The sequence below is a fragment of the Amblyomma americanum genome, chromosome 4, assembly GCF_052857255.1.
Source record: "Amblyomma americanum isolate KBUSLIRL-KWMA chromosome 4, ASM5285725v1, whole genome shotgun sequence".
Taxonomy (NCBI): domain Eukaryota; kingdom Metazoa; phylum Arthropoda; class Arachnida; order Ixodida; family Ixodidae; genus Amblyomma; species Amblyomma americanum.
The window spans coordinates 182,720,385-182,745,397 of record NC_135500.1 but is presented as its reverse complement, the minus strand read 5'-3'; the positions used below and the strand labels follow the sequence as shown (position 1 = coordinate 182,745,397).

Here is a 25,013-nt window from a genome sequence, read left to right as displayed (position 1 = left end):
GGCAGATACTGCGCCATTTCCTTTCCCCAAAAACCAATTATTATTATTATTGGCAATTTTCGTAGCATCCAAAAATGCATTTCAGAGCAGTTTGGATCACCCGCCGCGGTGGCTCAGTGGTTAGGGCGCTCGGCTACTGATCCGGAGTTCCCGGGTTCGAACCCGACCGCGGTGGCTGCGTTTTTATGGAGGAAAAACGCTAAGGCGCCCGTGTGCTGTGCGATGTCAGTGCACGTTAAAGATCCCCAGGTGGTCGAAATTATTCCGGAGCCCTCCACTACGGCACCTATCTCTTCCTTTCTTCTTTCACTCCCTCCTTTATCCCTTCCCTTACGGCGCGGTTCAGGTGTCCAACGATATATGAGACAGATACTGCGCCATTTCCTTTCCCCAAAAACCAGTTATTATTATTATTATTATTTGGATCACACCCGCCGCGGTGGCTCAGTGGTTAGAGCGCTCGGCTACTGATCCGGAGTTCCCGGGTTCGAACCCGACCGCGGCGGCTGCGTTTTTATGGAGGCAAAATGCTAAGGCGCCCGTGTGCTGTGCGATGTCAGTGCACATTAAAGATCCCCGGGTGGTCGAAATTATTCCGGAGCCCTCCACTACGGCACCTCTTTCTTCAATTCTTCTTTCACCCCCTCCTTTATCCCTTCCCTTAAGGCGCGGTTCAGGTGTCCAACGATGTATGAGACAGATAGTGCGCCATTTCTTTTCCCCCAAAAAACCAATTATTAGTATTATTATTTGGATCAGCTGTGATCCACTCGTAACTTCCCCAGAAAGGTGCAATTTTGAAACGGATCATTATAATCTGAAGGTGACTTTTTGATAGCATCGAACTGTCCCGATGGAGTCTTCTAATTGCCTAGGGTGATTTTGAAATATCGTATTCAAAACGCTTTGCGTACATTTTTACTTCACTAATGCTGTTGATAGCCACAATTTCGAGCCTTGCCCGTCTCTTATCAGCACTTATCAACATACAACGGGATATACAAAAGCTGAGCTGCGGAAATATTTTTTCAAATACCATTCTATGCCTCCACTTGTTGATTGTTGAAAGTTTTGCTTGAGTGTTAATGTTTTCAGTGTTGTTTCTTCAACATATGTATGGCCATTTTAGTGTTCTAACTTTTTTTAACATTATTCGAGTCAGTGTATATATGTGTCGAGTGTTTTTCTTGAAATATTATACTACTGTATGTGTGACGAGTTTTGAAAATTTCTTGTACCGTTCGTGTGCTACTGCTTGTTGGGGTTTCCTGGACCCAGTCAAGCTGCCCATGCAGCTTTCAACCAGGAAACCCTCCAGTTAATAATAATAATTGGTTTTTTGGGGGAAAGGAAATGGCGCAGTATCTGTCTCATATATCGTTGGACACCTGAACCGCGCCGTATGGGAAGGGATAAGGGAGGGATTGAAAGAAGAAAGGAAGAAATAGGTGCCGTAGTGGAGGGCTCCGGATTAATTTCGACCACCTGGGGATCTTTAACGTGCACTGACATCGCACAGCACACGGGCGCCATAGCGTTTTTCCTCCATAAAAACGCAGCCGCCGCGGTCGGGTTCGAACCCGGGAACTCCGGCTCAGTAGTCGGGCGCGCTAACCACTGAGCCACCGCGGCGGGTGAAACCCTCCAGTTGAAACTGGAAATAAACTTATCTGTATCTGTATCTTTGCAGTGCTTGTATTCTCTAACAAAAGCAATGTTCTCAGCCAGCATCGCGATGTGTCAGGGACAACTAAGCACCAGCAGAGCAGGGACAGTTTTCAGGTCATCCGTTATGCGTTAGGATAGAAGCCCAGTACAGTACTAGCCCAGAGCGCTTAAATTCGGCTGTGTACATAGTGTTGTGCGCGTGTGCTTTCTCTTCTTTTATGGACTCAACACGCGTGCAACCTGTTTATATGTATTATTGTGTAAATAGTGTATTTGTGTATGTTACCTCTGCCCCTGTCCTTTGTTACTGTCCCCTCACCTCTTTTCTTTCACATCTCCATTCTGCCTGCTATCCTTTATTTCCGCTGCCCCAGAGCTGGTTCCTCTGTAGTGATGGCTGATGCCGGGGCTAGCAAAAAGCTTTTCCTTCCTTTCGATTTTTATATTTTTTTTTATATTTATGAATAAATACTAGTACTACTACTTGCATTTCTTCGCGCAGTTTACCCCTTTCACTCAGTACAGTGGGACACAGCTTTTATGTTACCAGGTAATGCATCTTCCTGGGTGCTACGTTCTTACGGGAGGGTACCACTGTAACTTCCATAGATTCCCATACAATACAAACTCGGCTGTTACATCGCAGTAGTGGATGCGTTCATGCATAAAACGTCACGAAGGCCTTTCCGCGCCTGTCCGTGCAACGAGTACCAGAAACCGCTTTAAATTCTGACACGGCTCCGCCTGGCTTGGCTACTTAAGTGTCAACCGCGGCGAGCACTGCAGAGACTGTACGCGCTTCAAAGGCACGTTTAGCGTGTGCACGTGGCACTGCTGCAGCCCACGGGCCGTGGCAAGAGACCCTGTAATTACCACCAAAGCTTAACCACGCTCCACTGTGCTCGGCGGCTTCCAACACCTCCGACTGCGCAAACGGGTCAAGCACCTACAAGCGGCATGAATTTTGCTGCGGCTGTTGATGAAGTTTCATCGCCGCAGTAAAGTAAGCGGACTCGGACGAAAGCGCGAAAACGAAATTATGCCGCGAACGACGCCGCGCGGGGACCGCTGTTGGAATTGTTTATGCAGGCTGTCTACGGGTTTTTTGTTTCTCTCACCCGCTATTCCCCAATCCAATATGGCTTAAGAGACGTAGTTGCTGGATTCTAATAGATGCGGACTGGGTAGGATTGAAACGGTCGCAACGAGAACAGCGCAGGAGCGCATGCGCGCCGCAGCTTCGACTGCTCCCCGCCACTGCTCCCTTCTATCAGCAACTGCTCCGGCGGATGCCGAGCTATTCCAAGGCCTTCAGCGCACGCAGGGCGATCGCGAGCGCCGATCACACAAGCCGCAAAGACTCGCAGATAGTAAAGAAGTACGTTGCGCTTGCAGAAAATTAAAAAGAAAGAAAGAGGCAGACAACAAAGTATCACCTTGTTTTTTACGCGCTAAAACTGAAAGGAACTTCCGCTCAGCTTGCCCTTGTCGCTTCGTTTTTCAGTGCGTTCGGCTACTACGCTTTCCGGTTGTGTACATAAATGGCATAATTTACCAGACTGCACATACCTTCACATTGAAATGAAGGTACAATTTAATTCCGCAGTGGCTTCGTCAGCGAAGAGAGAGGAGAAGAATGGCAGGTACCATTCTCCGACGGCCGCAGGTCACAGGAGCTGGCTTGAACCGTTTGTCAAGGTTTCATTAGGATCGAGTGCCAGATCGCGTCGCTATATGCACATGCCTCCGTCTTAATTTTTACCCGGAATAGCTTGGGAAAGCGTGACGTGTGCCAATAAATAAAGCGCCTAGCTACCAGCCTGTTTTATTATGGGTGCACGCTTTCCACTGGTCGTTGCATCATCCAGACTTAATTGCGCCTTAAGGGTCGACCAGGCCCATGCTAATTCTTAAAATGTGGATGGTCACAAAAACTAGGCGCACAAATTCTGGGTTTCACTATAGTCGAAAAAATTTAGCAGAAAATACAGCGTAAGAGCTGCATGGAACCATATACCGTATAAAAAAATCTCGAAAAAAAAATGCGGACAAATCGTAAAGGAATATACGTATACCTGTATTGGTTTTAGTCATCAATAGATCGTAGAGTCGTCTATAATTACAGCTTCTTTAGTGCAAATTATCTCAATCTGAGAGGAGAATTCTGAGAAATAAGAGACTGTGACAGAACACTGCATTGCTTTGCTGCAGAAACCGAAACACAACCTAGCGCACTACTATCATCATCATAACACAGGACAGGCAACATGGCGCCGTTCATGGCAGCGTTAGCAGCATTCTGAAACTTCCAAGCGTGTGCTATAGTGCACAGGGAAAGTGGCTTGTGTAGTGAGCGCGGTACCCATTACTAAAGGAAGGCTTCCTCCTCGGCCCGGAGCGAGTCGTAACAATGATAAGGTTGTGTTGCTGCTCTCTGCGATTTGGCATCGGCAACTTGGCAAATCCCCTGTCCCGTTCAGTCAGACACAAACACGCCAAAACTCGAAACCCTTTCAGAAAAATCAAGCCGGTTGCAGTAACTTTAGAGGAACCTGACAGAAACTTACAGTTGGAGAACGATTCGTATGACTTCTTTGATGAGGAAGAAGATCCAGAAGGTGCCTTGGACCACCCTGAGCGTTACTACGACCAGTATATGGAGTAAGAAAGATCATGTTATTTGCGTTATTGACTGTGCGTATCCGCATTGTTTACATCGCCTGTAACAATTTTGTTTTCCAGTGAACTCCGCTCGGAACGAAGAAGAGTCAGGAACGCAATCATACGGCGAAAATACTTCAAGGTTCAACCCGAAACAAACCTGCTGACATGGGCCGCAAAACAACAAATCCATTACCTGCACAGCCTTGACCCGGAAGAGTGGACCGCAGAAGCCATATCGCAGTGTTTTCCCATAAGCGTGCAGGGAGCAAAGGTAAAGGAGGCGAGGTTTCCTCTGCTTTACAAATTCTGCAGCAGTGATGGGGTGATCTGAGTGGAAGCGACGTACGTTGGTTCATCAAACGTGGTGCGCAAATCAATCTTGTCAGAAAGTGCGAGTTCTTAAGGAGTTAATTTGCGTCTATTTCCAGAGCCTAACTGTTACCTGTTTCTATGAGTTCAGTATGATATTGTAAAATGCACACCTTCGGATGAGATTCCGGGTGGAAATTGCTGCGTGTAAGTTTGCAGGACCAGCTAAAATTATTACTAACAAACGTTGAAGTGCCAGCTGAACTGCGTTGCCATAATACCTATGAATAGTAAAGTCTAACAAGACAAAAGAGCAGCCTAGGCTATAAATATGAAATGTTTAAGTGTCGGAGAAAATGCACTCACATGCTACCTGTTTGCACTGACAAAGTGGACATATTTTGCAACTTCGCACAATGCATCTGCGACTGCCCATTTTTCTTGCACTTATCAGCTTTAGTGACTGTGTTTAGTTTTGGAATACACTGCCAGTTTCTTCAGAATTTTCTGTGAACAGCCTTTTAACTGTCAATATGTTAGACTAGCAGCAGAACACCTGGCAGGGGTTCGAAGAAGTGCTGAATTCCTTCAGGTGCCAATTATGAGAAGTTTGAAAGGAATATGAAAGCCTTACCGGTAGCGTGTGTGAAAGGTGGCCCCTGCTCCAAAGCTAATGGTACATGAATCCAGTTCAGCTGGCATTTCCACGCCATGCCCACTCAAGGAGAATATGCTAACTTTTCGCCTTTGTCCAAGGCACAGGAGTGGCAGCACTAGATGTACCGTGCCTCTCACCCCCATGTAAGCATCTGAGTTGAGTTGTTGTATGCTACAGATGGGATTAGCCTTGCTTGTTCTGCCGGCAATCGCTCCACCGTAGCGTCACTTATATGTTAATAATGGCCGAAAACCTGTTGGATCTGCCCCGCTATGCGCGCAGTCACTTATAATAGTACATATTCCACTCCCGCAGTCACCATCCATGCACACATTCACTCACAGTATAACATAGTCCACTCCAGAAGACACCATCTATGCACACATTCAATCACAGTAGACCATAGTCCGTTCCTGCTGTCACCATTTAGAGACAAGATCAGTGTCCTGCAGAAATGTTAAAAGAAGGCGTGCAGCCTCCCTTCTGCATGTCTGGTTTGCACTCGGGTAGACAATGTCCTGAACTGTACTGTGAAGGGCTCCAGTCTTCTTGAAGGAAGCGAACATCACATACCTTTCCGCGTTGTACTCTGGGCTGTACTCTGCAAGCACCTGCTCAAAGGCCAGCATGCATTTTGACCACACCACAGGGCCCATTCCGGACAATAGTCGCTGGTCACTCCCTTGTCCACCTCTGATAACATGGTTAGCAGAAATGTCCTATTGCAAGAGATAGGAGATAGGGAAACTTTTATTATTCAGCTCATGTCCGAGTCTTTTAGTTGCCCTTTTGATGGGTGCCGAGGTGGATTAGGACCAGATGTCTCTTGGATGTGCCAGATGTGACGACTAGAAACGGTCAGAGGATGGGCTGCATAGAGAGCGGAGCACTCCATGGGCACGCACGAGTTAATGCGAGGGATGTATGGTGGGGGAGTTAGAGGCACGAGGGCATAACCAATATGTATGAATTTTTGAGGGATGCTCACTACATACGAGAGGTGGAGTTGCCAGGTTCTGACTGCGACATATTAAGATAACAGTAGTGCTATTTAACAGAGAAAGAGACTTATGCACATCTATCATTAAAATTTTTTTGTACATTGCATGTTGTCGAGCATTTAGGCACTTTTGATGCCACTTACTGTGAATTCGTTTTCAGAAGCTGTTAATGTCCCGGTTCACTACTGCAACTCCAGAAAGAATTGCTGAACATGATCGAGAGGTCCAGCTCAAGTGGAAAGCATTAAAAACGGGCAAGGGAGATGAGAAGATTTCACCAATTACGAAACAGTTGTACCTGGATGGCAAGCTTCGGGAAGACCAGTCATATGTGAACAAGGCACTCCCTGTACCACAGGAAGGCAGTCATACAAAGGCCGTACAGCTTTCAAACCTTGCTCCAAAGCCGGGCCAGTACAGCAAGCTCATTGCCTCCTACATGAAGCTGAAGAACCCAGAGAAGAGGCTGCCCAACAAAAATGACACGCAGGCAGACCTTGAGCAAGAATACGACGATGTTTACACAGAAGACGTGGCATCTGCAACAACGCTAAGAAAATTAGGCCGTCGAGGGGCCCACGTTCAGGTTCAAGAATACAAGTCTGCGGCTATTAGTAAGTCTGACACTAATGCTTCAGTGCACACCATGAGGACGACACCGATTCCACACTCATCTGCAGAGAATGAGAACAGTGCTTCGACTCTGGAAAGCTTTGCACCACAAAACAGCGAGACTTTCGACATACTTGAGGCTATTGAAAGAAAGGACGAAAGGTTTCAGCAAGCTAGTAGTGGGGTTACAGAAGGCCCAGGAGTTGACGGAGAAGTGCTGAATAGACGAGTCAGAATTCCAGCTCACCTTAAGAAACGAGGTTCCACCACATATAGAGTTGGAAACTGCTACTACGATAATGATGGTGAAATACTATATAAAATTCCATGATGCAAACAAGATGCGTATCATACCTTTATTTTGTGTGAGTATATAAATTAACTACAAAAATAACATCTGCACATATTTTATACTTATGCCACAGCAGTTATTGGCCTTTCAGCTGGGCTAATAGCGATGCATTCTCTTGCTTCATTTGCTTGTAGTCGGCAGTAATCCTCTCCAAGTTGGCCGTCACTTTTTTCTGACTCTCTTGCTCTATCTGGTCTTCAAGGTCACGCATCTCTCGCATAATCGACCCAGTCTCTTCCACCGCTTGCAACAGCTGGTTTGAATTCTGTAATGCAGAAGAGCAAACATATTAAGGCACCCTAAACCTTAAATACACTTCTATTTGCATGAACTTTGGTTAAGTGGGGATGAAGGAGTCGAAATTGAATGTTTATATCTTAAATTGACTTAGAGCGACAAAATTTGGCAGTCTGACTTGAAACAACGTCAAACAGTCAGACTTAAAGTTTCACAATGACATCTTCAGTAGGCTCCGTTTTAACAATGTTTACATGTTGTTCACATGTGGAACAATACTCTCGTTGCTCGTGGAAAGCTTAGCATAACAAAACGGGCTACAGGTCTGTAAATGCTTTTAATATTTTCTAAGAAGTGTGGTTTATATTAGCTCTCTTTAATTTTTTAAAAATTTCTCTGCTCTTTTTTTTAAAGGACACAATATGCACCTTCTGTTTATGTGTAGAATGTATCATGCTTAATTACGATGTAATAAAAACATGAGCCTAAACAGTAAATTTGAGACTGTCTCGATGCAAACCAAATTTCAGTGATTAGAACAAAACAAATGGGGTAAAAATCCATGCACACATTGCTGTGCCATGCATTTCACAAGCAAGGTATTAAGTTCAAAACCAACTTTCTAGAAAACAAGCCTGAAAGTTCTAAACCAGAACACGCTGTCTATGTTTATATGCAAGCAAACATGTATTTGGAGCACTTAGAGTTTATTTTTGGGCGACATATTTCAGTACAGCATAGTGTGTTGTAGAACCAAAAAGTGCACTTTTCAAAAATCTGAATTTTTTCGCGATTTTTGCGATCTGATCCCCACATCCCCCATAATCAAGTTTAATCAAAATTAAGACCAACTACCTGTGCTGCTGCATGGATTGATATAAATTACAACTTTTACAGTAGTATGCATCTATGAAGCCAAAATAATTCAACCACAGTTTTTGCAGCTCAGCAATTTCAAAATCAACATGGAGTTTACTTCACTAGCCCATGAGAGTGACCTCACTTTATATGAAAAACCAATTGTAGCTCAGCAAAACCTAAATCATGGAGTGAAACAACAGTCATTGGAAAAAATGTGCGTGCAAAACAGGAAAAAGAAGCGCACGTAGCCAAAGCACAAACCTGTTAACCTCACTGAAAGGCCGGACGGAAGGTGTTTTCAATAAAGTTAATCACAGTTTGTGCTTCATCTGTGTGCTCTTCGTCATCCTGTCTGCTTTGCGCAAAAATTTGTCAATAATGTTGCACCAACTGGCTCAACAATATGCACCACTCAAACAATAGTTAAAAATCCCATCCATGTCTCTTCACGATGAGCTATATTGTAGAGTACTGTATCTTTGATCATGCTTTAGAGCTACATACCTCATGCACAGAAGCAAGGTACTTGTAGGCCCTTCGCACAGCCTCATCTTTCTTGGCATCCTTTAACGAAACGTACACGCATAATTAGGACAAAGCATGGGAGAATAGCCATGCAAGGTTTGGCCATGTGGCTGACCTTGAATATCAGCTCATCTGTGACTGTAAACGTCCTGTCCAGCTTCCCAGTCAATTGATTAATCTCCTTCTGCAGACTTCTGGTGTCCAGCAAGACCTGAAAGTTCGGACAGCATTAAAAAGCATAAGATGATTGTTCGGAGTACCGGTCACCTGCATATTGTTTTAAACACAGTGACTGTTTCTATACAAGCTTTTCAGACAACTTACTATACTGCAACAGTGTTATGCCTAAAATTTGTAAGAAAATGCCTTGTACAACACCTGATTGCAAGAGAAGCTTCACGGTTTCTTTTAGTATTAATGTCAGCACCTTTCAACTTCAAGGAAGAATGGAATGTTTTTTTTTTTTTTTCAGTAATAGGAAAACTGTACCCCGCTTTAGCATTCTGGCCACATGATCTTGTGCGAGGTATTGTGTCTCTAGAATTGCAAACACACATGGGAGCTATACAGGAATTGTTACTTTTATGCTTTACTAGCAAGTCTGCATTTTATGAACCAGCAATTTGTTACATGCATTTTACTCTTGCAAGCTATACATGGGAGACCCACTGACTCTTACCTTGGCAATTTCTTCCTTCTGCTTTTTAATGTTGCCAACAATCTCAGTGATGCGCTTGGTGTAAGAGGAGCGGTTGACGTCCTTAGGCAGCTTTTCGTACTCGCTGACCTAAACATTGAAATTCGTTTTCACACTGTGTGGTAGCAAATTCCTTCAAGGCAAGCACATACCAGCTGCTTGTGCAACTCTTCTTTGGTGCGTGCCTGCTCAGAGATGTCTCGCATCTTGTCTTTCATAGCTTTGATCTCTTCCAGCTTCTGCTGAGTTTCATTCTAAAGAAAATATGTAGAATCAGCATAACAAGCCTACTCCAATCACAGATGACATCAGCATCGAAAACAAAATGCCAGGAGACCCCCACTGCGAACAACATTTGCCACATCAGTTTTTCTTGGGCAACTACCGTGCGTCTAATGTTGTGTGCCTTGTAGTAAACACCCGGGCACAGCATAAGTTACTCACTGACATGGATGAAGGGTGCTTGCCTTGCTATACGTTGGTATGAGTTTGATACACTCATAGGCATGCGCAGAGGTCGGTCAGGGGGGGAGCGGCCCACCTAATCGACATGGGGGAGGCAAACTTTTCACCGTTTCCAGCTACCCAGAAGAAGTGACCGGGCACTACCATGAACTCAGCCCCCTCCCGCTTATGAGAGACCTTTACACGCCTATGCTCACAGTAGACATTGTTTATGCCTCATGGCGTATTTTAGATGTTGATGAATGAAAGTACAATCACTTCTTTTCCTTTTTCTTTTTAGTACACAGTGTGCCTATAAAGTTGCACTGAAGTTAAACCTGTGCAACACAGCAAAATGCAGTATTTCCCACAGCAGAGATTGAACATTTTCCTGCTGCAGAAGTGAACATGTGTCTCACAAATTTCATAGCATGCTTGTACACACTTGCTAACAATGCTCGATTTGATAATGAATTTTTATGGTGCACGGGCAGCTTTGGCCAAAGAGTGGTGCAGCACAGGGCGTTTTTTGTCTCCACAAGGTCGGGTCAATCTCCACAAGGTCGGGTCAAAGACTCATTTTCCAAGCATTTCACTCAGTTCAGCTGAGCACCAGGCCAGGGAAAAGCTTGTACCCTTTGTATCACCAGTGCGTATTCTGGTATTGCTAAAACTCTGGGAAACCATGCCAAGACCTAAGGGCAAAGCACAGATAAAGAAACGTGCCACACAGCACTAACTTTGAACTCTTTACACACCAAAATGCAATTGCATGTGTACGCCTTTGTATGTCAGGTGCTTTTTGTTGTTTGTCCACACAGTTTTCCCTTTTAAAAGCTGAGAATGATGCATCAATGCAATTTGTGTAGGTAGATTCTGTGGCAAGATAGACATGTCTGTGACAGAGTAAAATTCAAAGACGAGTAATGAACTATTGTTTTATTTTTTGTTTTATGACAGAAGATAGTACTATGGAATTAAAGGCCACCGTGAACAGTAAGCAGAGCTTTTAATGTTTCTGAATTGGCATTGTAGTTCAAGATATCGAATATCAAAATTATGCCTGCAAAACGCGCCAATATCATAAGCTAAACTGTGAACTGATCCATAAACTCCACAAGCGCAAACTGCCATTGTTTAATAGTGTGGTGAACATCTTGATCCTTGGCCCCTTCAGATACAAGTCGACTACACCAGGAACGAGATGCTGACTCAATGCCGACGAAATCCTGCTTTGTATATTAGCCCTTAAGTAACCCTCGTGCTTGAAATGGAACTATATTACTTCCAGTGCAGGCTGAGTGTTTGGTTTTGGTATCTGCTCATTTCATGGGCATAATTTTATGCTTCCTATCTTGAACCACAATGCCGATTTGGAAATTAAAAAAAAAAAACTGGGCTTGCATTTGATTTTGACAGCCTTCAATTCCACAATACAATCTTGCACTCTAAAACAACAAAATCAGAGGAGTTACTCAGTTAATTTTAGTTAATCATGCTTTCATTGCTATCTATCATAGACAATGTTTGCTTTGCCATACTCTCCACAAGCACAAATTTCACCGACGCATCTTTCATGGCTTTAAAGAAAGCCCGACATACATGTATCATGTGCACCGTAAACTCCGATGCCACTCCCCATTAACCTAATTGGTCACTGCCACTTGCAGGACAGCAGTTCCTATAGTTGGCAAGTCGGAAGGCAGACTCATAAGCTACACGGTTCTTCCTCACTCTTTACAGCACCTACTGAGTAGTTAACTACAGAAAGCATTGTGTTGCAGTAAGCAGCAAGATAGTTTGCCCGATAAAAAGTGCCTTCACTACTAGCTGCTGAAGCAGGGATGAAGCCCTTGCACTTCTACTCAGTACTTACAAGGCGTTTTGAGCATTGTTCCTTGAGTTGGCGGTATTCTTCTATCAAGGGGGCTCTGTGCTTCTCCCACTGCATTGATAAGCTGACTAGTTTCTGACCAGCAGCATCTATTTTCCCTTGCAGTTTGGCGATGTTCTCATCTGCATTTGGCAGCAGGGCTAATGCCTTGTGTTCCAGCTCGTTCTGGCTCTCAAGCTCCAGCTTTTGTGACTTTTTCTTCTCTATGTCGCCAGTGATCTGCAAAATAGTAGAAAGCGCCCTTGGCAACCAAGCACACATTTGTCTCTCTCTTGAAACTCTAGAAGTTTGGAGAAAAGCACTAAGGCAAGCGCATGATAAACCTGTCGGTGTGAAAAACCACTCTTTACCTGCAATCCTGTTCCACCACGATAAATTACAAACACATGCAAAGCATATACCAGCAGTGCCTTTCCTATACTAAACCCAAAACAACGCCACCACCAGCAAACGAATAACAACAATAATACTTTATTGCACCAAATAAACAAATGTACAGTGGTGAGCAAAAGTTGAGAGACCACGGCTCCGGGCGCAGGAGCAGCTGCGGGGCCGCACCGCATGCTCGCTGCGAGAGTGCCCCGTGCGACGACAAACTTCACCCTCGCTCTCACGCATGCACTTATCACGTTTGATAAATTTCTAGTCCAGTGTTTGGCTATTGCGACGAAGGGAAAGAAGGAAGGAAGGCCTCAGACGTTGCTGGCACATACCCACTACGGGGGAGTGGCCAAGACACAGACGGTTAATTACTGGATACAGGAAAGTCTCTGAAAGGAAAGTAGGGTGAACTGCTCCCCTCCTCTTCCATTTTCGGAGCGCCTTGACCGTTATGCGTCAATGCTGTGCCTGTATCGGCATGCTGTTGGAAGGCTCACTCAGCTTCCACTCGACTCCCCAATCATTAGGAAGAGGCAAATACATCGAGGCGTAAAATGCAAGGCACTGTGGATCCTCGCTTCAAACACCCCTTTCAAATTAGTATTAAAAATGTTTGGCACTCACAGGCTCTTAATTGCCGTGTGAAATAATTGCCATGAATATTATTGTATTGTTACGTTCAGACTGTTTATCTATCGTGGCAATAAAGAGCCTATGAGTGCCAAACATTTTAAATATTTATCTGAAGGGGGTATTCGAAACGAGGATCCACAGTGCCTTGCATTTTACTCCTTGATGTATTCTCCTTTACCTAATGATTCGGGAATCGAGTGAAGGTCGCGCGTGCCTTCCAACAGCATGCCGATACAGGCACAGGCGGCATCGCCGCGTAACCGTCAAGGCGCGCCGAAAAAGGAAGAGGAAGGGAGCAGTTCACCCTACTTTCCCTTTAGAGACTTGGCGCTTTGCGATGTGCGGTCCCTTTGTCGCGACTGTCAGCTGCAGAGTATCGGAACTGGAACGCCGCACTAGAAATTTATCAAGCATGACAAGCACCCGCGCGAGGGCGAGAGTGAAGTTTGTCGTCACTCGGGGTATTCTCGCAGGGAGCGTGCGGCGCGAGATAGCAGCACCGCGTTGCGGCACTGCAGCCCCTCCTGCAACTGGAGCTGTGGTCTCTCCATCCACTTTTGCTCACCACTGTGCAAACATTCAGCCTGCCAAAGCCTCATAGGGCTTGAGCGGCACAGCCCGACAAGCAGCGGAAGCACATATACATATACACAGAGCATGATAAGACATATTAAACATGACAAAGCATTAGATTAGTTCCGTGAGCAAAATAAATATATAAATAGACAGGAAAAACATGTTCTGCACTGAATGAAACACTACTGTCAGTAAAAAGAAAAATTGGCAGTGGCTTAGCTCGGCTATGCCAGGATATACGTAACGAAAGCTAAGGCGTAGCTTGGTTAGCCTTGGTTAATCTTGATTGCAAGTCCAGGTTAGTCTGGTTGTCTGTCGCGTGTGGTTCGTCACGCGGTTGGTCACGTGCCCAGTCACGTGGTGCGGTGCGACCACGGTGGGACTGCGAGCACCGCGAAATTGCGAGTTCGTGGCCAATGTAGGTTTCGCTACAAAAAGTAGAAGATAACAAAGCCATTCTGACTTCTTAAAGATAGCGTAATATATAAGAATCCATTAAAAAAAGAGATAACAGAAAGGAAAATTAAATAAAGCTTAGTTAAGAAAATGTCATGCCTGTTCTTTCCGCTGTGTAACAACACAGCCACCTTGGTGTCTGCAAAGCTCTGAAATTACATGCAACAGCTGTCTGTCAACTCGCCTCTAACAAGAGAAAAGCATGAGGTATAGGACACCAGCTTACCTGCTGCAAAGCAGCCGACACTTCTTTCTCTTGGCCTTCGAGCTGACTGAGGACTTCGGAGATGCTCTCGAGCTGACTCTGCATCTGCTTCACCTTGGCCTCGGCCTCTTCTTCTGAGCTCTGCTTCGACAGTTCCAATGGGGCACTCGATCCAGCCACCTGCTTCGGCTCATCCTGCAGAACAAACGGAGACTGCACACCTGGCCTTTTCATGGCACTGCTGCTTGTTTAACAGCAAGATGTGCAGGATCGTTTGTGTATATATAGGCAGGCTCAAGCATTAGACAGTCAAGATAGTAATAGTTGTAGTATAGGGGGTCCAGAGTACGCATGTGCAGGATGCTACAGGGGAAATAGTGCTGGCGTACACACACAATTTTCAGAAGTTGGCGTAGTAGCCATAGAGGAAGGAAAGCTCGGGAGAGGCCTTCGCTATCCAAGCCGCATGACAAAAAATGTGCCAGAAGTCGGGTGTTTTTGCAAGGTCTACTCGAAGTCTTTTGCCGGTGGCACAATCAATAGTAACATTGGGTGCAGCGGCATCGTCTGCTCATTGCTTGCTGCGTGTGTGCAAGCATGCTGAGACAGCGGACAACTAGTAAGGGGGAGCTCTCATGTCCAGCTTCAAAAAATGTGACGTAACGCCTTCTCCTAAATCCCTTCCTTCCTCCATGGTAGCAGCTTTCGTGCACTTTGAGCGAAAACATGGCGGCACCTTCTGAAGCAAGAGTCACTCGATTCAGCTAAATAAACAGTGATTGCAAATCTGGTTGGCATGTTTACCAGTAGCTATTGCATCGTTACCATTCTCTGTGACTGACCTTGCTTCAACGACAGAGTATAAGCTGTAATTCAGCCCAGTTTTTAAAATTATATTCTCGATTCTGACGCACCCAAGCCTACTATAGGGTTAATCCACTGCTCGGCACAGTTTGCAACTGCTCGGAATGCAACAAAAATAGGTTTCAAACTTTACAAAGGCGTTTTATATATATATAAAAAATTTAACACATCAATTTACATCAAATTTACAAAAACAACTCAAGCATTACATGTCATGTGAAGGAATACAATCTTGCTCGAGTGGTTTCTACAAGTATTTTCTTAACTAGATGATGCCACAGCGTTTGTTTCTTATTTCTCACACTTTCAATCACTGGGGCATTACATGGGCATTCTGCTTTAAAGGATTTAAAGACTCTGGTATATAATATTTTGGAAAATTAGCGGCAGTGGCAGCCATTTTAAAAAAGCCTTTTGTCTCCATGTAAAGTAAGTCGCATTGAATGCTATCGGAATGCTATACTAAAGCTCTGTGGGGATAAATTGCTTACCACATGCTAACTTAATTTCCTTTAGGTCCGCTATCACGCTGATGCTATATTAATAATAATAATAATAATTGGTTTTTGGGGAAAGGAAATGGCGCAGTATCTGTCTCATATATCTTTGGACACCTGAACCGCGCCGTAAGGGAAGGGATAAAGGAGGGAGTGAAAGAAGAAAGGAAGAATAGGTGCCGTAGTGAAGGGCTCCGGCATAATTTCGACCACCTGGGGATCTTTAACGTGCACTGACATCGCACAGCACACGGGCGCCTTAGCGTTTTTCCTCCATAAAAACGCAGCCGCCGCGGTCGGGTTCGAACCCGGGAACTCCGGATCAGTAGTCGAGCACCCTAACCACTGAGCCACCGCGGCGGGTCTGATGCTATATTAAAATTCAAATTTTTCAGCCATCCAGCACACGCACACTATAATTGGCTCAAGTATGCAACACACATAACTCAGTACTTAAGCACATATCTATCAAAGACTAGCAATGTTAAGCCTGTCAAGCAATACAGACATGATATGCTGTACTAGATGCAAAACACAGAAGACTGCAGAAGAGGGTGACATTATGAACACACCTTCGTAAACTGCAGCTTCTCAGTTCTAGTGAACTTCGATTCCCTGGCAGTTGTGCGGTTCTCAACTTGGGTAGAAAGAGATGCCAAAAGCTTTGACACATCCACCCTGGACAGCTCTGATGAGAGCAGTGACTGCTGGAATGCGTCGGCCACCCGTTTCTGGATGCGCTCTTTCTTCCTCTGCCTGTGCTCCTGCAGGAGAAACCAAAACATTGCACACCTCTCACTGCTGACCTGTGCATCTGGAGTGCGAGCTGGGGCACATTTTTCTTGTTTCTTTTTTTCTTTTAGTCCCGATATAATCTATGCACATCTGGAGCAGCCAACATGCAAAATCCAAGAAGTTCTGGATGAAATGATCAAAAGCTATATAAACACTCATACATAAAAGCCACCCTAATGACAATTTTCTTTTTACAAGAGGTATTATGGGGCTTCCCCTTTGAAGGCATAGAATTGCATAAAGACCAGCACTTCAAAAACTGGTCCTTGTTGGGCATTGTTCCAGAGGAGAAGAGTTAACAAGTATCCTTCCACCACTACCTTGTGCTGTTCTTGCGTCACTTCATTGCAACAAGTAGTCAATTATTGCTGCCGTAAGACACAAAAGGCTGCAATTTCTAATACATGGGTTTTACAACATATGTATAGTCTCAGAAACTAGCAGAAACTCTTTATAATATGAGCATCTTAAAAAAAAAAAAGGCATACCACATTAGTCCGCTAATGAGACTATAACCATTACAGATCTTGCACCTTTCTAGTGAAAGGCAAGTTCACAGTGGAGGAGCTTAAATGTTGGGGAATTCTGATTTGATCCCCACTTTTGTGCAGCTCCATAAAGCTGCATAAAGGAAGACATGAAGAGAGTCACAAGTTTCGAAATGACATGCAGAAATTTTCCACCCCCAGAGTGCACATACTGCTATGTGATGCCATAAGCTGACAGATGAGGGCACGCTAGCTGCGAAGAAGCAACAGGTGGATGCCTGGCACAACAAATGATGACGATAAAGCATGCGGCATACTTCCTTGTGTTCATTGTGAGGTATGTTGCTGCGGCCAGCGTCTCAGTGAAAGCCTCCCATGTTTTCCTTCATTGCCTCCTGCGTGCATTTCACTTCGCATTGCTCGAAGACAAGCAGAGCTCACATACACGATAAACTACTTCCTAAAACTGTTTTTTTCATGACCTCCGATATTCAAAGCGACATAATACTTTTGAAAAGATAGGCATTCTTCAAACGAATCCCCTCAATGTTTTTAAGCATGTGAGCAGCAGTTCATGGCCAGTTAAAGCAGCTTGAGTTACACAAGTTATTCGACTAATTTTCAAACCAGCTTAATTAGAAAGAACTTGCAAGAGAATAAAAACATCACAAATTTGTATTGCGTGCGTAGCTGATCCAATATGGAGTGACGTTCTTCTGTCATGACATTTAAATCATGTCCTAATAAGCAAGAAGAGAAAATGCAGCCCCCAAAATAATGTTGATGCATGCCTGCTAGACATCATCATGCTTTGGCTAAGAATTTGAACGCATACCACACACATTAAAAAGAAGGTATATTCACTGTAACTTCCTGCATGAAGTATTCATTGATTTCAATGTGTTTACCACTTTTGAATTGTGACCTGGAATTCGCGTTTGACAAGAGTGTCAAGCACTGCCTGTTTTTGCCTGGATCATGTCGCTTGTGTTGAAATAGTCATAATGACGGCCCTCTACGCGTGACTTCTGTTTTGAGTGAGTGGAGGATGAAGTTCATTCTGTTCCCTCAATGGCAATAATAATAATAATAATAATTGGTTTTTGGGGGAAAGGAAATGGCGCAGTATCTGTCTCATATATCATCAGACACCTGAACGGCGCCGTAAGGGAAGGGATGAAAGAGGGAGTGAAATGAGAAAGGAAGAGGTGCCGTAGTGGAGGGCTCCGGAATAATTTCGACCACCTGGGGATCTTTAACGTGCACTGACATCGCACAGCACACGGGCGCCTTAGCGTTTTTCCTCCATAAAAACGCAGCCGCCGCGGTCGGGTTCGAACCCGGGAACTCCGGATCAGTAGTCGAGCGCCCTAACCACTGAGCCACCGCGGCGGGGCTCAATGGCAAAGTTTGGGGTGATATTTTTGCTCATTTTTCAGCACATGCCCAAAAATGTCTTGGCACTTCATTGGACTGCTAGGGCCTTCTCGGCAAATTCCTTGCACACTGCCCCAATCCTCCTGAATGCTGTCAGGTACTACGCAATTGCCTGCCTGCACATTCATCCTCCTCAATGGCAGTTGAGCCTGCCTTGAAACCAGCATGCCATTAAATCGTCCAAACATTTGCTGAACAATTGGCAGCATCTCCACTGCATTTTTTTTCAAGATTTACACTAAATTTGATGCACAACCACGATTTCATTCTTGAATTCATCATAAAAATAGCTGCATGCTGTGTACAAAGTTGATATGTTGATAGGTTTCCTGGCTGTGAATTTTGCATGCACACTGAATCAATATCCTTATGCTTGCAACCACTGTAGCAAAGCACTCCTTCAATACGTTTTGAAATGCTACTGCTATTGCTGAAAACTTTTAACCACACCTTAAAGGCATGCAGCCAGAAGCTAGGTCTGTTCCTCAAATAGCAAACACTATTGCTATTACACTTTTGACTATCAGCCCAGCAGTTGCTGTTACACATACAAAGCAATGATTACTTGTTGTGAGCCTTTTGAGAGAACACCAGCTTGGTGGAGCTCTGCTTCTTGGTCTTGTGTTGCAGCTGCTGCAGCTGCGTTGGCCTCAAACACCGAAGCAGCGAGCATTCTTGTGTCCAAGGTTTGGCTCCACAGCGGCTCCCTTAGACAAGCTGGGCAAAATAATAACCAAAACATTTTTTTTTATTAAATCGATAGAGCAGGATTTCAAAACGTGAGTCTGCATACAGTAAACTGGAACTTTTTTTTACTCCTACAGGTGTCCATGTATTCGATACCCTGACATAGTGAATACAAATATGGTAAGGAGAAGGACACAGCTGTAAAAGCTGTAAAAAATTATTATTCTTTTACTGCATCAGCAGATATGCACACTGATTGGCACACATCAAGCAGCTGCATCCAGAGAAACAATATTTTGTAGGCAAATCCAAGGTGCCAAGTGCTTTCATCAATGAGCCTGCCTGCCATCGTGTTGAAGCAGAAAGTTCCGACTCTCTTCAAGAAATTGAGCTGCTTCACAAAGCTGACACACGGCCTTTATGAAATGTAAGAGCCAACTCAGAATTCCAAAGGCAAGAGTGTCCAGAATGTAAACAAAAGCCGATACCTCTGATATGACTAACTCCTTGTACTCATGTTGCTTGTATTGGTAATGCCCAATAAGCTTGGCCTTACCTGACTAGTCCACAAAGGTACAAATAGTGAATGCACATGTATGAAAACGTAAACGATACAGCGCTTATAATGGTTTCATCCAACATTACCGTGTATGATCGGTTTAGCAGAGAGGAAGAGTAGTGAAGCCTCTCACAGAGAACTGCTAAGTAAAAAGCTGTAGGAAAAAAAACCAGCCCGTGAAATGACCCTACTAAGTAAAAAGCCAACTTCTGCATATGGCAAGGTAAGAAATAAAGTAACCAGGCAAGGAAGTACCTCGAGTGAAAAACACGGCACAAGGTCTGTTTTAGTGCATTGCATTGTCATCTAACATATTGCATTCAAATATGGAGCTTCAACCCGGCATCACACTATTCACTATTCTCCATGAAAGAGCACTATGAATAGTAACATAGTTCCCCAGAGTTAATTAACAAAACTAATTTAATTATCAGGGCACCAATTTACAATTAATCGGCCCTTTCAACCTAATTTGTGATCACAAGACTACAGTTAAAACGCGATCTTACGAAGTTCCCAATCTAACAAACAAACTTGGATTCTCCGACAAGTACCCATAGGGTTCAGTGTTCTCAATAGCCTGAAATAACGAAATAAACGACCCTCTAAACACGATTTAACGAAGTTTTTTGGGAAGAAATGAGTGAAAATGAGATGATTTCTCACTCATTTTGCCCATGATTTCTAGCAGCTTGTTGGCAACGTGGCAGCAGTAACCTCCAGGTGCCCGAGTCATGGCCCTGTTTTTGTTCCGACGGGGCTGCAAGCTGCGCCACTTCACGGAACAACGGACTCTGCAGTTGTCAGTACTTCCCACCTTGTCTTCATATCCATTTTACCAGATGTCGCTTTTATGCACAAGCGATTCGGACCGCCTTCGCGTACTTTTCATAAGTGCAGGCGCGAGTTAACGGCAAATACGATGCCGCGGTAGCTTTCGGGTGTCGCTATCTTACGATTTTAAATTTCTAAGGACGAAAAAATGCCTTCCTCGATTTTACAAATTTTTCGATTTAACGAAATAATTTGTGGCTGCTCTTCACTTCATTAAATCGAGTTTTAACTGTATAGCACTAGTGACCAGTATAACAAACAAAAACATGCTTTGTAAATCTTTCTTGCTAGTGCCTACACATGACAACAGACACGCTCGTGTTAATAACAGCTATCTATCAAATGTAGACAGTATATATAGTCATCAAACCACATCATTTGTAAGTGCAGATGCGCGAGTCTATTTAGCGTTACGTGTCTTGCCAACATTGCACCTGCTGAAACAACACTTATTAGCCCAGCAATACAACTCAGCTTACTCATGGGAATTTGTGTGTTCCAGCTTAACTGGACTGTGTAGCTTGGTTTGGTTTATGGGGGTTTAACGTTCCAAAGCGATTCAGGCTATGAGGGACACCACAGTGAAGGTCTCTGTAAATTTTGACCACATGGGGTCCCTTAACGTGCACTGACATCACACAGTACACGGGCCTCTAGAATATCGCCTCCACCGAAATTCGACCGCCGCGGCTGGGATCGAACCCACGTCTTTCGGGCCAGCAGCCAAGTGCCATAACTACTGAGCCGCCATGGCGGCTAGGACTGTGTAGCAATCAGAGGTGGGCAAATGCCCTCATTTTTACTTTTCCTCCCTCACCCTCACTTTTGAATCCATTGTCCTCCCTCACCCTCACCCCCATTTTGAAAAGTTATCCGGCCCGCCCTCAACCTTATCCTCACTTCGAAAAATTTGCTGGCCCTCCCTCGCCCTCGTCCTCACATCATCGGCACTTCCTCACCCTTATGACCAGTCGTTTTAAAACGAATTATTTTTTGCAGTTGGCAAATTCTGGTGATATTACTGAGTAATAAACATATAAGACAAGCCCTCAAGTCACTATTGGACGAGAGGCTAGATCCTTATATTATGTGTGTCCGTGTACATGTGTGTGCATTGTCTGAGCTAATACGTGAGACAAAACCGTGACAGTTACGAGTTGAGCCCCAAAATATCACTCTGCCTTTACTTCTGGCGCACACTGTGTGCTTGCATGCGCCCTGCACTTATAGCATTTCATTGTTATCTATATGCACTGCTAAAATGAGTCAGCGTGCTGTGGTCTTTGTACAAAGACTAATGTATCCCGAGAAGATTTAGAAAACAATGCAGTAGGCTTTACCACAACAATTACAATAAGTGCTGAGCACAGAATAGACTCAGAACAAGAAAAGTTCGTAGGTCGCTTAATTACCATTACCCGATGACATTGCGATAGCACAGGGTATTCTGAATTTCACTGCTTCTAATCTCCCGCCATTTCGTGCGGTTTGCGGCATGATCGTCTGATGACGCTACCATGGGCACGCATGAAACATTATGAAGACCACGCTTTCAACCTACAGCGTGAGAGACTGGCAGTTTAACACACGTGAATGCGGGTACGTGACAAAGACAACAACATTGCAAGCACAGCTAAAGAGCTTGGCAGTTCATACAGGCAGGATGTTAAGATTTCTCCCGACTGATCGTTCATCTGAGAAATGTATGAACTGACCGACTAAAAGCTTTAAATCGGAGTGGCATTCCCTCTTGGTGACGTACTCAGCCTTACCTAGCGTCTAGTACTCTGCTGCTTTGTGTCTTTGCGATGTGTTTCGTGGCGTTTCCTAAAAGATTTGTAAATAATTTAGGTAATGTAAACAGAATATATTTTCAATGTAATAAATAGATGATTTAAAAAAGCTGTGGCGATGGCGTAGTAGTCTAAAGCAGCAGCCAGTGGAACTGATTTTTAGCGCCACCGTGGCTTTGGATCCCGCTCACCCAGCTATCAAGTTTTTTTTTATTTCTTTAGTGTCTTCTCCCAGTGCGATGCCGGCTTTCCGCTGCGGTGAGGCTCTTATGCTGTCGCTTAAAATAAAACATTATTTATGCCACTTGAAAATCAAACGGGTCGCTAAAATGCAGCATTTGGGATGAATAAGGGTAATCACAAAATGGAAATTCATAATGGGCTGCACAGGCAAAAACGTTAGCCCGGGGTACAGTTTGGGCCACCACCCTGGCCTCCCTCACCCTCACCTCATCATGTCTTTCCTCCCTCACCCTAACCTCATCATTTCTTTCCTCCCTCACCCTTGTCCTCACGCAGTGAAATCCTCATGAGGTGAGGATGAGGACGCCCTCATGAGGGCTCGCCCTCTTGAGGATGGCCATCTCTGGTAGCAATACTGCATTTCTTTAATGTGAATTGTGGGGTTTCACGTCCTAAAGCGCCACATGAGCTATGAGGGACACCGTAGTGAAGGGCTCCGGGTTAATTTCGACTACCTGGGGTTTTTTAATGTGCACTGACATTGCACAACACACGGGCATTTTTGCGTTTCACCTCCAGCTAAATGCAGCAGTGCCTAGCATGTGTAAAGGTGCACACTGTGCACTTTATGAGTAAAATAAAATTGTTCTACTTTAACGACATCAATGCTCTGAATATTCAAAACGGGTGTTTTAACACTGCACCTGACCAACAGTTGCAGAAACAATCCAATACGCATTAGAGACTTTAAAAAGTTACCGTAAACTTTCTGGGCTCTGAGTTCTCGACAAAAACTGAGTGAAACGATGTAAAAAGAAAAAGAAAATACTGCTGCCGTCGAAAATCAACCATAACGAATAACAGCTGGAGTAAGTCATTGAAAAGCTGCTAGGTATGCTAACTGATAAATTATATAACTACTGCTCACTATGCTCCTCTCTTACCTGGATGCGATCCAGGAAGAGAAAGTTTGCACGTTCTCAGGGTGCTTGAATTATTGTAGTCCTGAAAAGAAAAACAAAATCAGAGATGAGGATTTTCATACCCTGCACATTTTCCTGCTATTTTTTTAAAGCAAGCAATTTACACGACCCACAAGTCACTCTTCATGTTTTTGCATCCAACCTATATGAACAAATAACATGACCCACATTTTGATGTGAAAGCCATGTTCGATGCAGGATAAGCAAGTAGCTACTTATTGATATCGCACTGTGGACTACGATCAGAACACATAAGAGACAGTGTTCTTTAGCGTTCACATTTTAATTAAAGCTGACGGCACAACACAAACTGTCAGAGCATAGACTCTGTTTTTCAATGCATAAGAAAGTTGAGAAACCATGCATTACTCCAACCCCTGTCACTACTCCAAAGTTGCCCTGACTAATGACATCCGTCAAGAGTTTCCACAAAGGAAGCTTACCAACAGCCAACAAAGTGTCAGCTTATATTTTGTTGAGAGAAGGAGTAATTATGTAAAGCAAGGAAAGCAAACAATCAAATGAAGAAACAAACCAAGCGCAAACAAATCAAACCTCCTTCCACCAATGACCTCCTCTCCACCGAACACCATCCTTCTTGCAATAGTTTGGAAGCCAAGGTGCTCTCAGCTGCCTGGAAATTTGATCCGACACCGACCTTGAAATCAGAGCAGCAGTTCCTGCATAGGAGAGAATCAAAAATGTAATTGATGAGCGAATTAATAAACTGACCCAACGCGCGATCACTTATACATATGTAGGTAAACACAATGATTGCTGCTTAATAAAAGATCGCGCTGTGATATCAATCAGCATAAAATGCGTGCTTAACAGGCAACACCATGACTGGTATAACCGCCAAAGTCGGCCAGAATAAAAGACTAGCTACTACAGCCAAATAGCTTACCGAGTTGTTGGTCCACAGCCTTTTCGCTCTCCTTCGGCAGTTTCTCGAAAAGAAACATGAATATCCTCCGCATCTCGGCCTCATTTGAGTACAGAAACGTTTGATAGCCGAGGTCACCTTTAAATCCCAACTCCTGAAAATGTGCAGCGCAAATCAGAGCACCAGTTTCGTTGCAACCGAACTATCGCGATAGTATGAATACGAAACTCAAGGACTTACGATGCAGGCGTTCGCCAGTGTCATTCCCAAGTTATAGCGTTCAACCATGTTTGTAGAAATGCGCACGGGGAGTTCTCTATCAGGCGATATCAAGCGAAGGCATCGCACAACACCTTCAACAGTGATCTCTGTCGTGAACTGCTTGAGGGATACAATGTCTTCGTCGAACTCGCTGAAAAACGTAGGGACAACAGATACAAGACTTGAAACATGGTTAGCTCAACACAAATGCCATTGGAAGTGCACGAAGGCGGCGAGATTTCTTTTGAAGAATGCTTCACACATGCCAACTGCATCCATGCTCAAATCGTGCGCCGGTAATGCCACTCACCAGCCGATCTGCCGCAGTGCGTGTATTATTATCTGGTCCACTTCCTCCATCGCTCCTAATGCCGTCTACTCAAGGCAACGTGAGGAAGCGCGCGGGCGCAGGCGCGTGCTTTCCAATTCCTCGCGTTCCAGGAATGATGCTGCACAACCGTGAGATGCGAGGATGCGTGGAAGCTTCGGACTTCGGACTTCCGATCACGGCGCTACAACGCCCACCATTCCGTCCGTTCCGTACACCGCCGCGCTGCCGCCGCCGTGTTCCCT

General features: G+C 44.5%; 2 protein-coding genes across 2 annotated transcripts; one reads left to right on the top strand and one right to left on the bottom strand.

Annotated features, from left to right (window-relative positions):
• Positions 1–3,923: 3,923 nt before the first annotated feature.
• On the top strand, positions 3,924–7,252 carry LOC144128824 (uncharacterized). Its single transcript, XM_077662562.1, has 3 exons — positions 3,924–4,329; positions 4,411–4,603; positions 6,461–7,252. The coding sequence occupies exons 1-3, from the start codon at positions 4,079–4,081 to the stop codon at positions 7,241–7,243; spliced, it is 1,227 nt and encodes a 408-aa protein (XP_077518688.1). The 5' UTR covers positions 3,924–4,078; the 3' UTR covers positions 7,244–7,252.
• Positions 7,253–7,340: 88 nt separating this feature from the next.
• LOC144128821 (coiled-coil domain-containing protein 22 homolog) lies at positions 7,341–25,004 on the bottom strand. The gene is made up of 14 exons (XM_077662556.1): positions 24,751–25,004; positions 24,420–24,591; positions 24,201–24,333; positions 23,849–23,973; positions 23,255–23,315; positions 18,820–18,971; positions 16,107–16,298; positions 14,195–14,368; positions 11,905–12,141; positions 9,737–9,838; positions 9,567–9,674; positions 9,003–9,098; positions 8,867–8,926; positions 7,341–7,529 (listed from the first exon to the last, which is right to left on the bottom strand). Exons 1-14 carry the CDS (start codon positions 24,798–24,800, stop codon positions 7,341–7,343), a joined length of 1,851 nt encoding a protein of 616 aa, XP_077518682.1. The 5' UTR covers positions 24,801–25,004.
• Between the last annotated feature and the right edge of the window lie 9 nt (positions 25,005–25,013).

What these genes read in the sequence shown, in the direction of transcription:
- LOC144128821 (XM_077662556.1), bottom strand. Translation starts at nt 24,800, where the DNA reads ATGGAGGAAGTGGACCAGATAATAATACACGCACTGCGGCAGATCGGC. An exon ending in GAGGTCATTGGTGGAAGGAG is followed by an intron (nt 23,316 to 23,848) that starts GTTTGATTTGTT and finishes TTTTCTTTTCAG; the next exon opens with GACTACAATAATTCAAGCAC. An exon ending in TGTCGGCTGCTTTGCAGCAG is followed by an intron (nt 12,142 to 14,194) that starts GTAAGCTGGTGT and finishes ACTATTTTGCAG; the next exon opens with ATCACTGGCGACATAGAGAA.
- LOC144128824 (XM_077662562.1), top strand. Translation starts at nt 4,079, where the DNA reads ATGATAAGGTTGTGTTGCTGCTCTCTGCGATTTGGCATCGGCAACTTG. An exon ending in TACTACGACCAGTATATGGA is followed by an intron (nt 4,330 to 4,410) that starts GTAAGAAAGATC and finishes TTTGTTTTCCAG; the next exon opens with TGAACTCCGCTCGGAACGAA. An exon ending in TAAGCGTGCAGGGAGCAAAG is followed by an intron (nt 4,604 to 6,460) that starts GTAAAGGAGGCG and finishes ATTCGTTTTCAG; the next exon opens with AAGCTGTTAATGTCCCGGTT.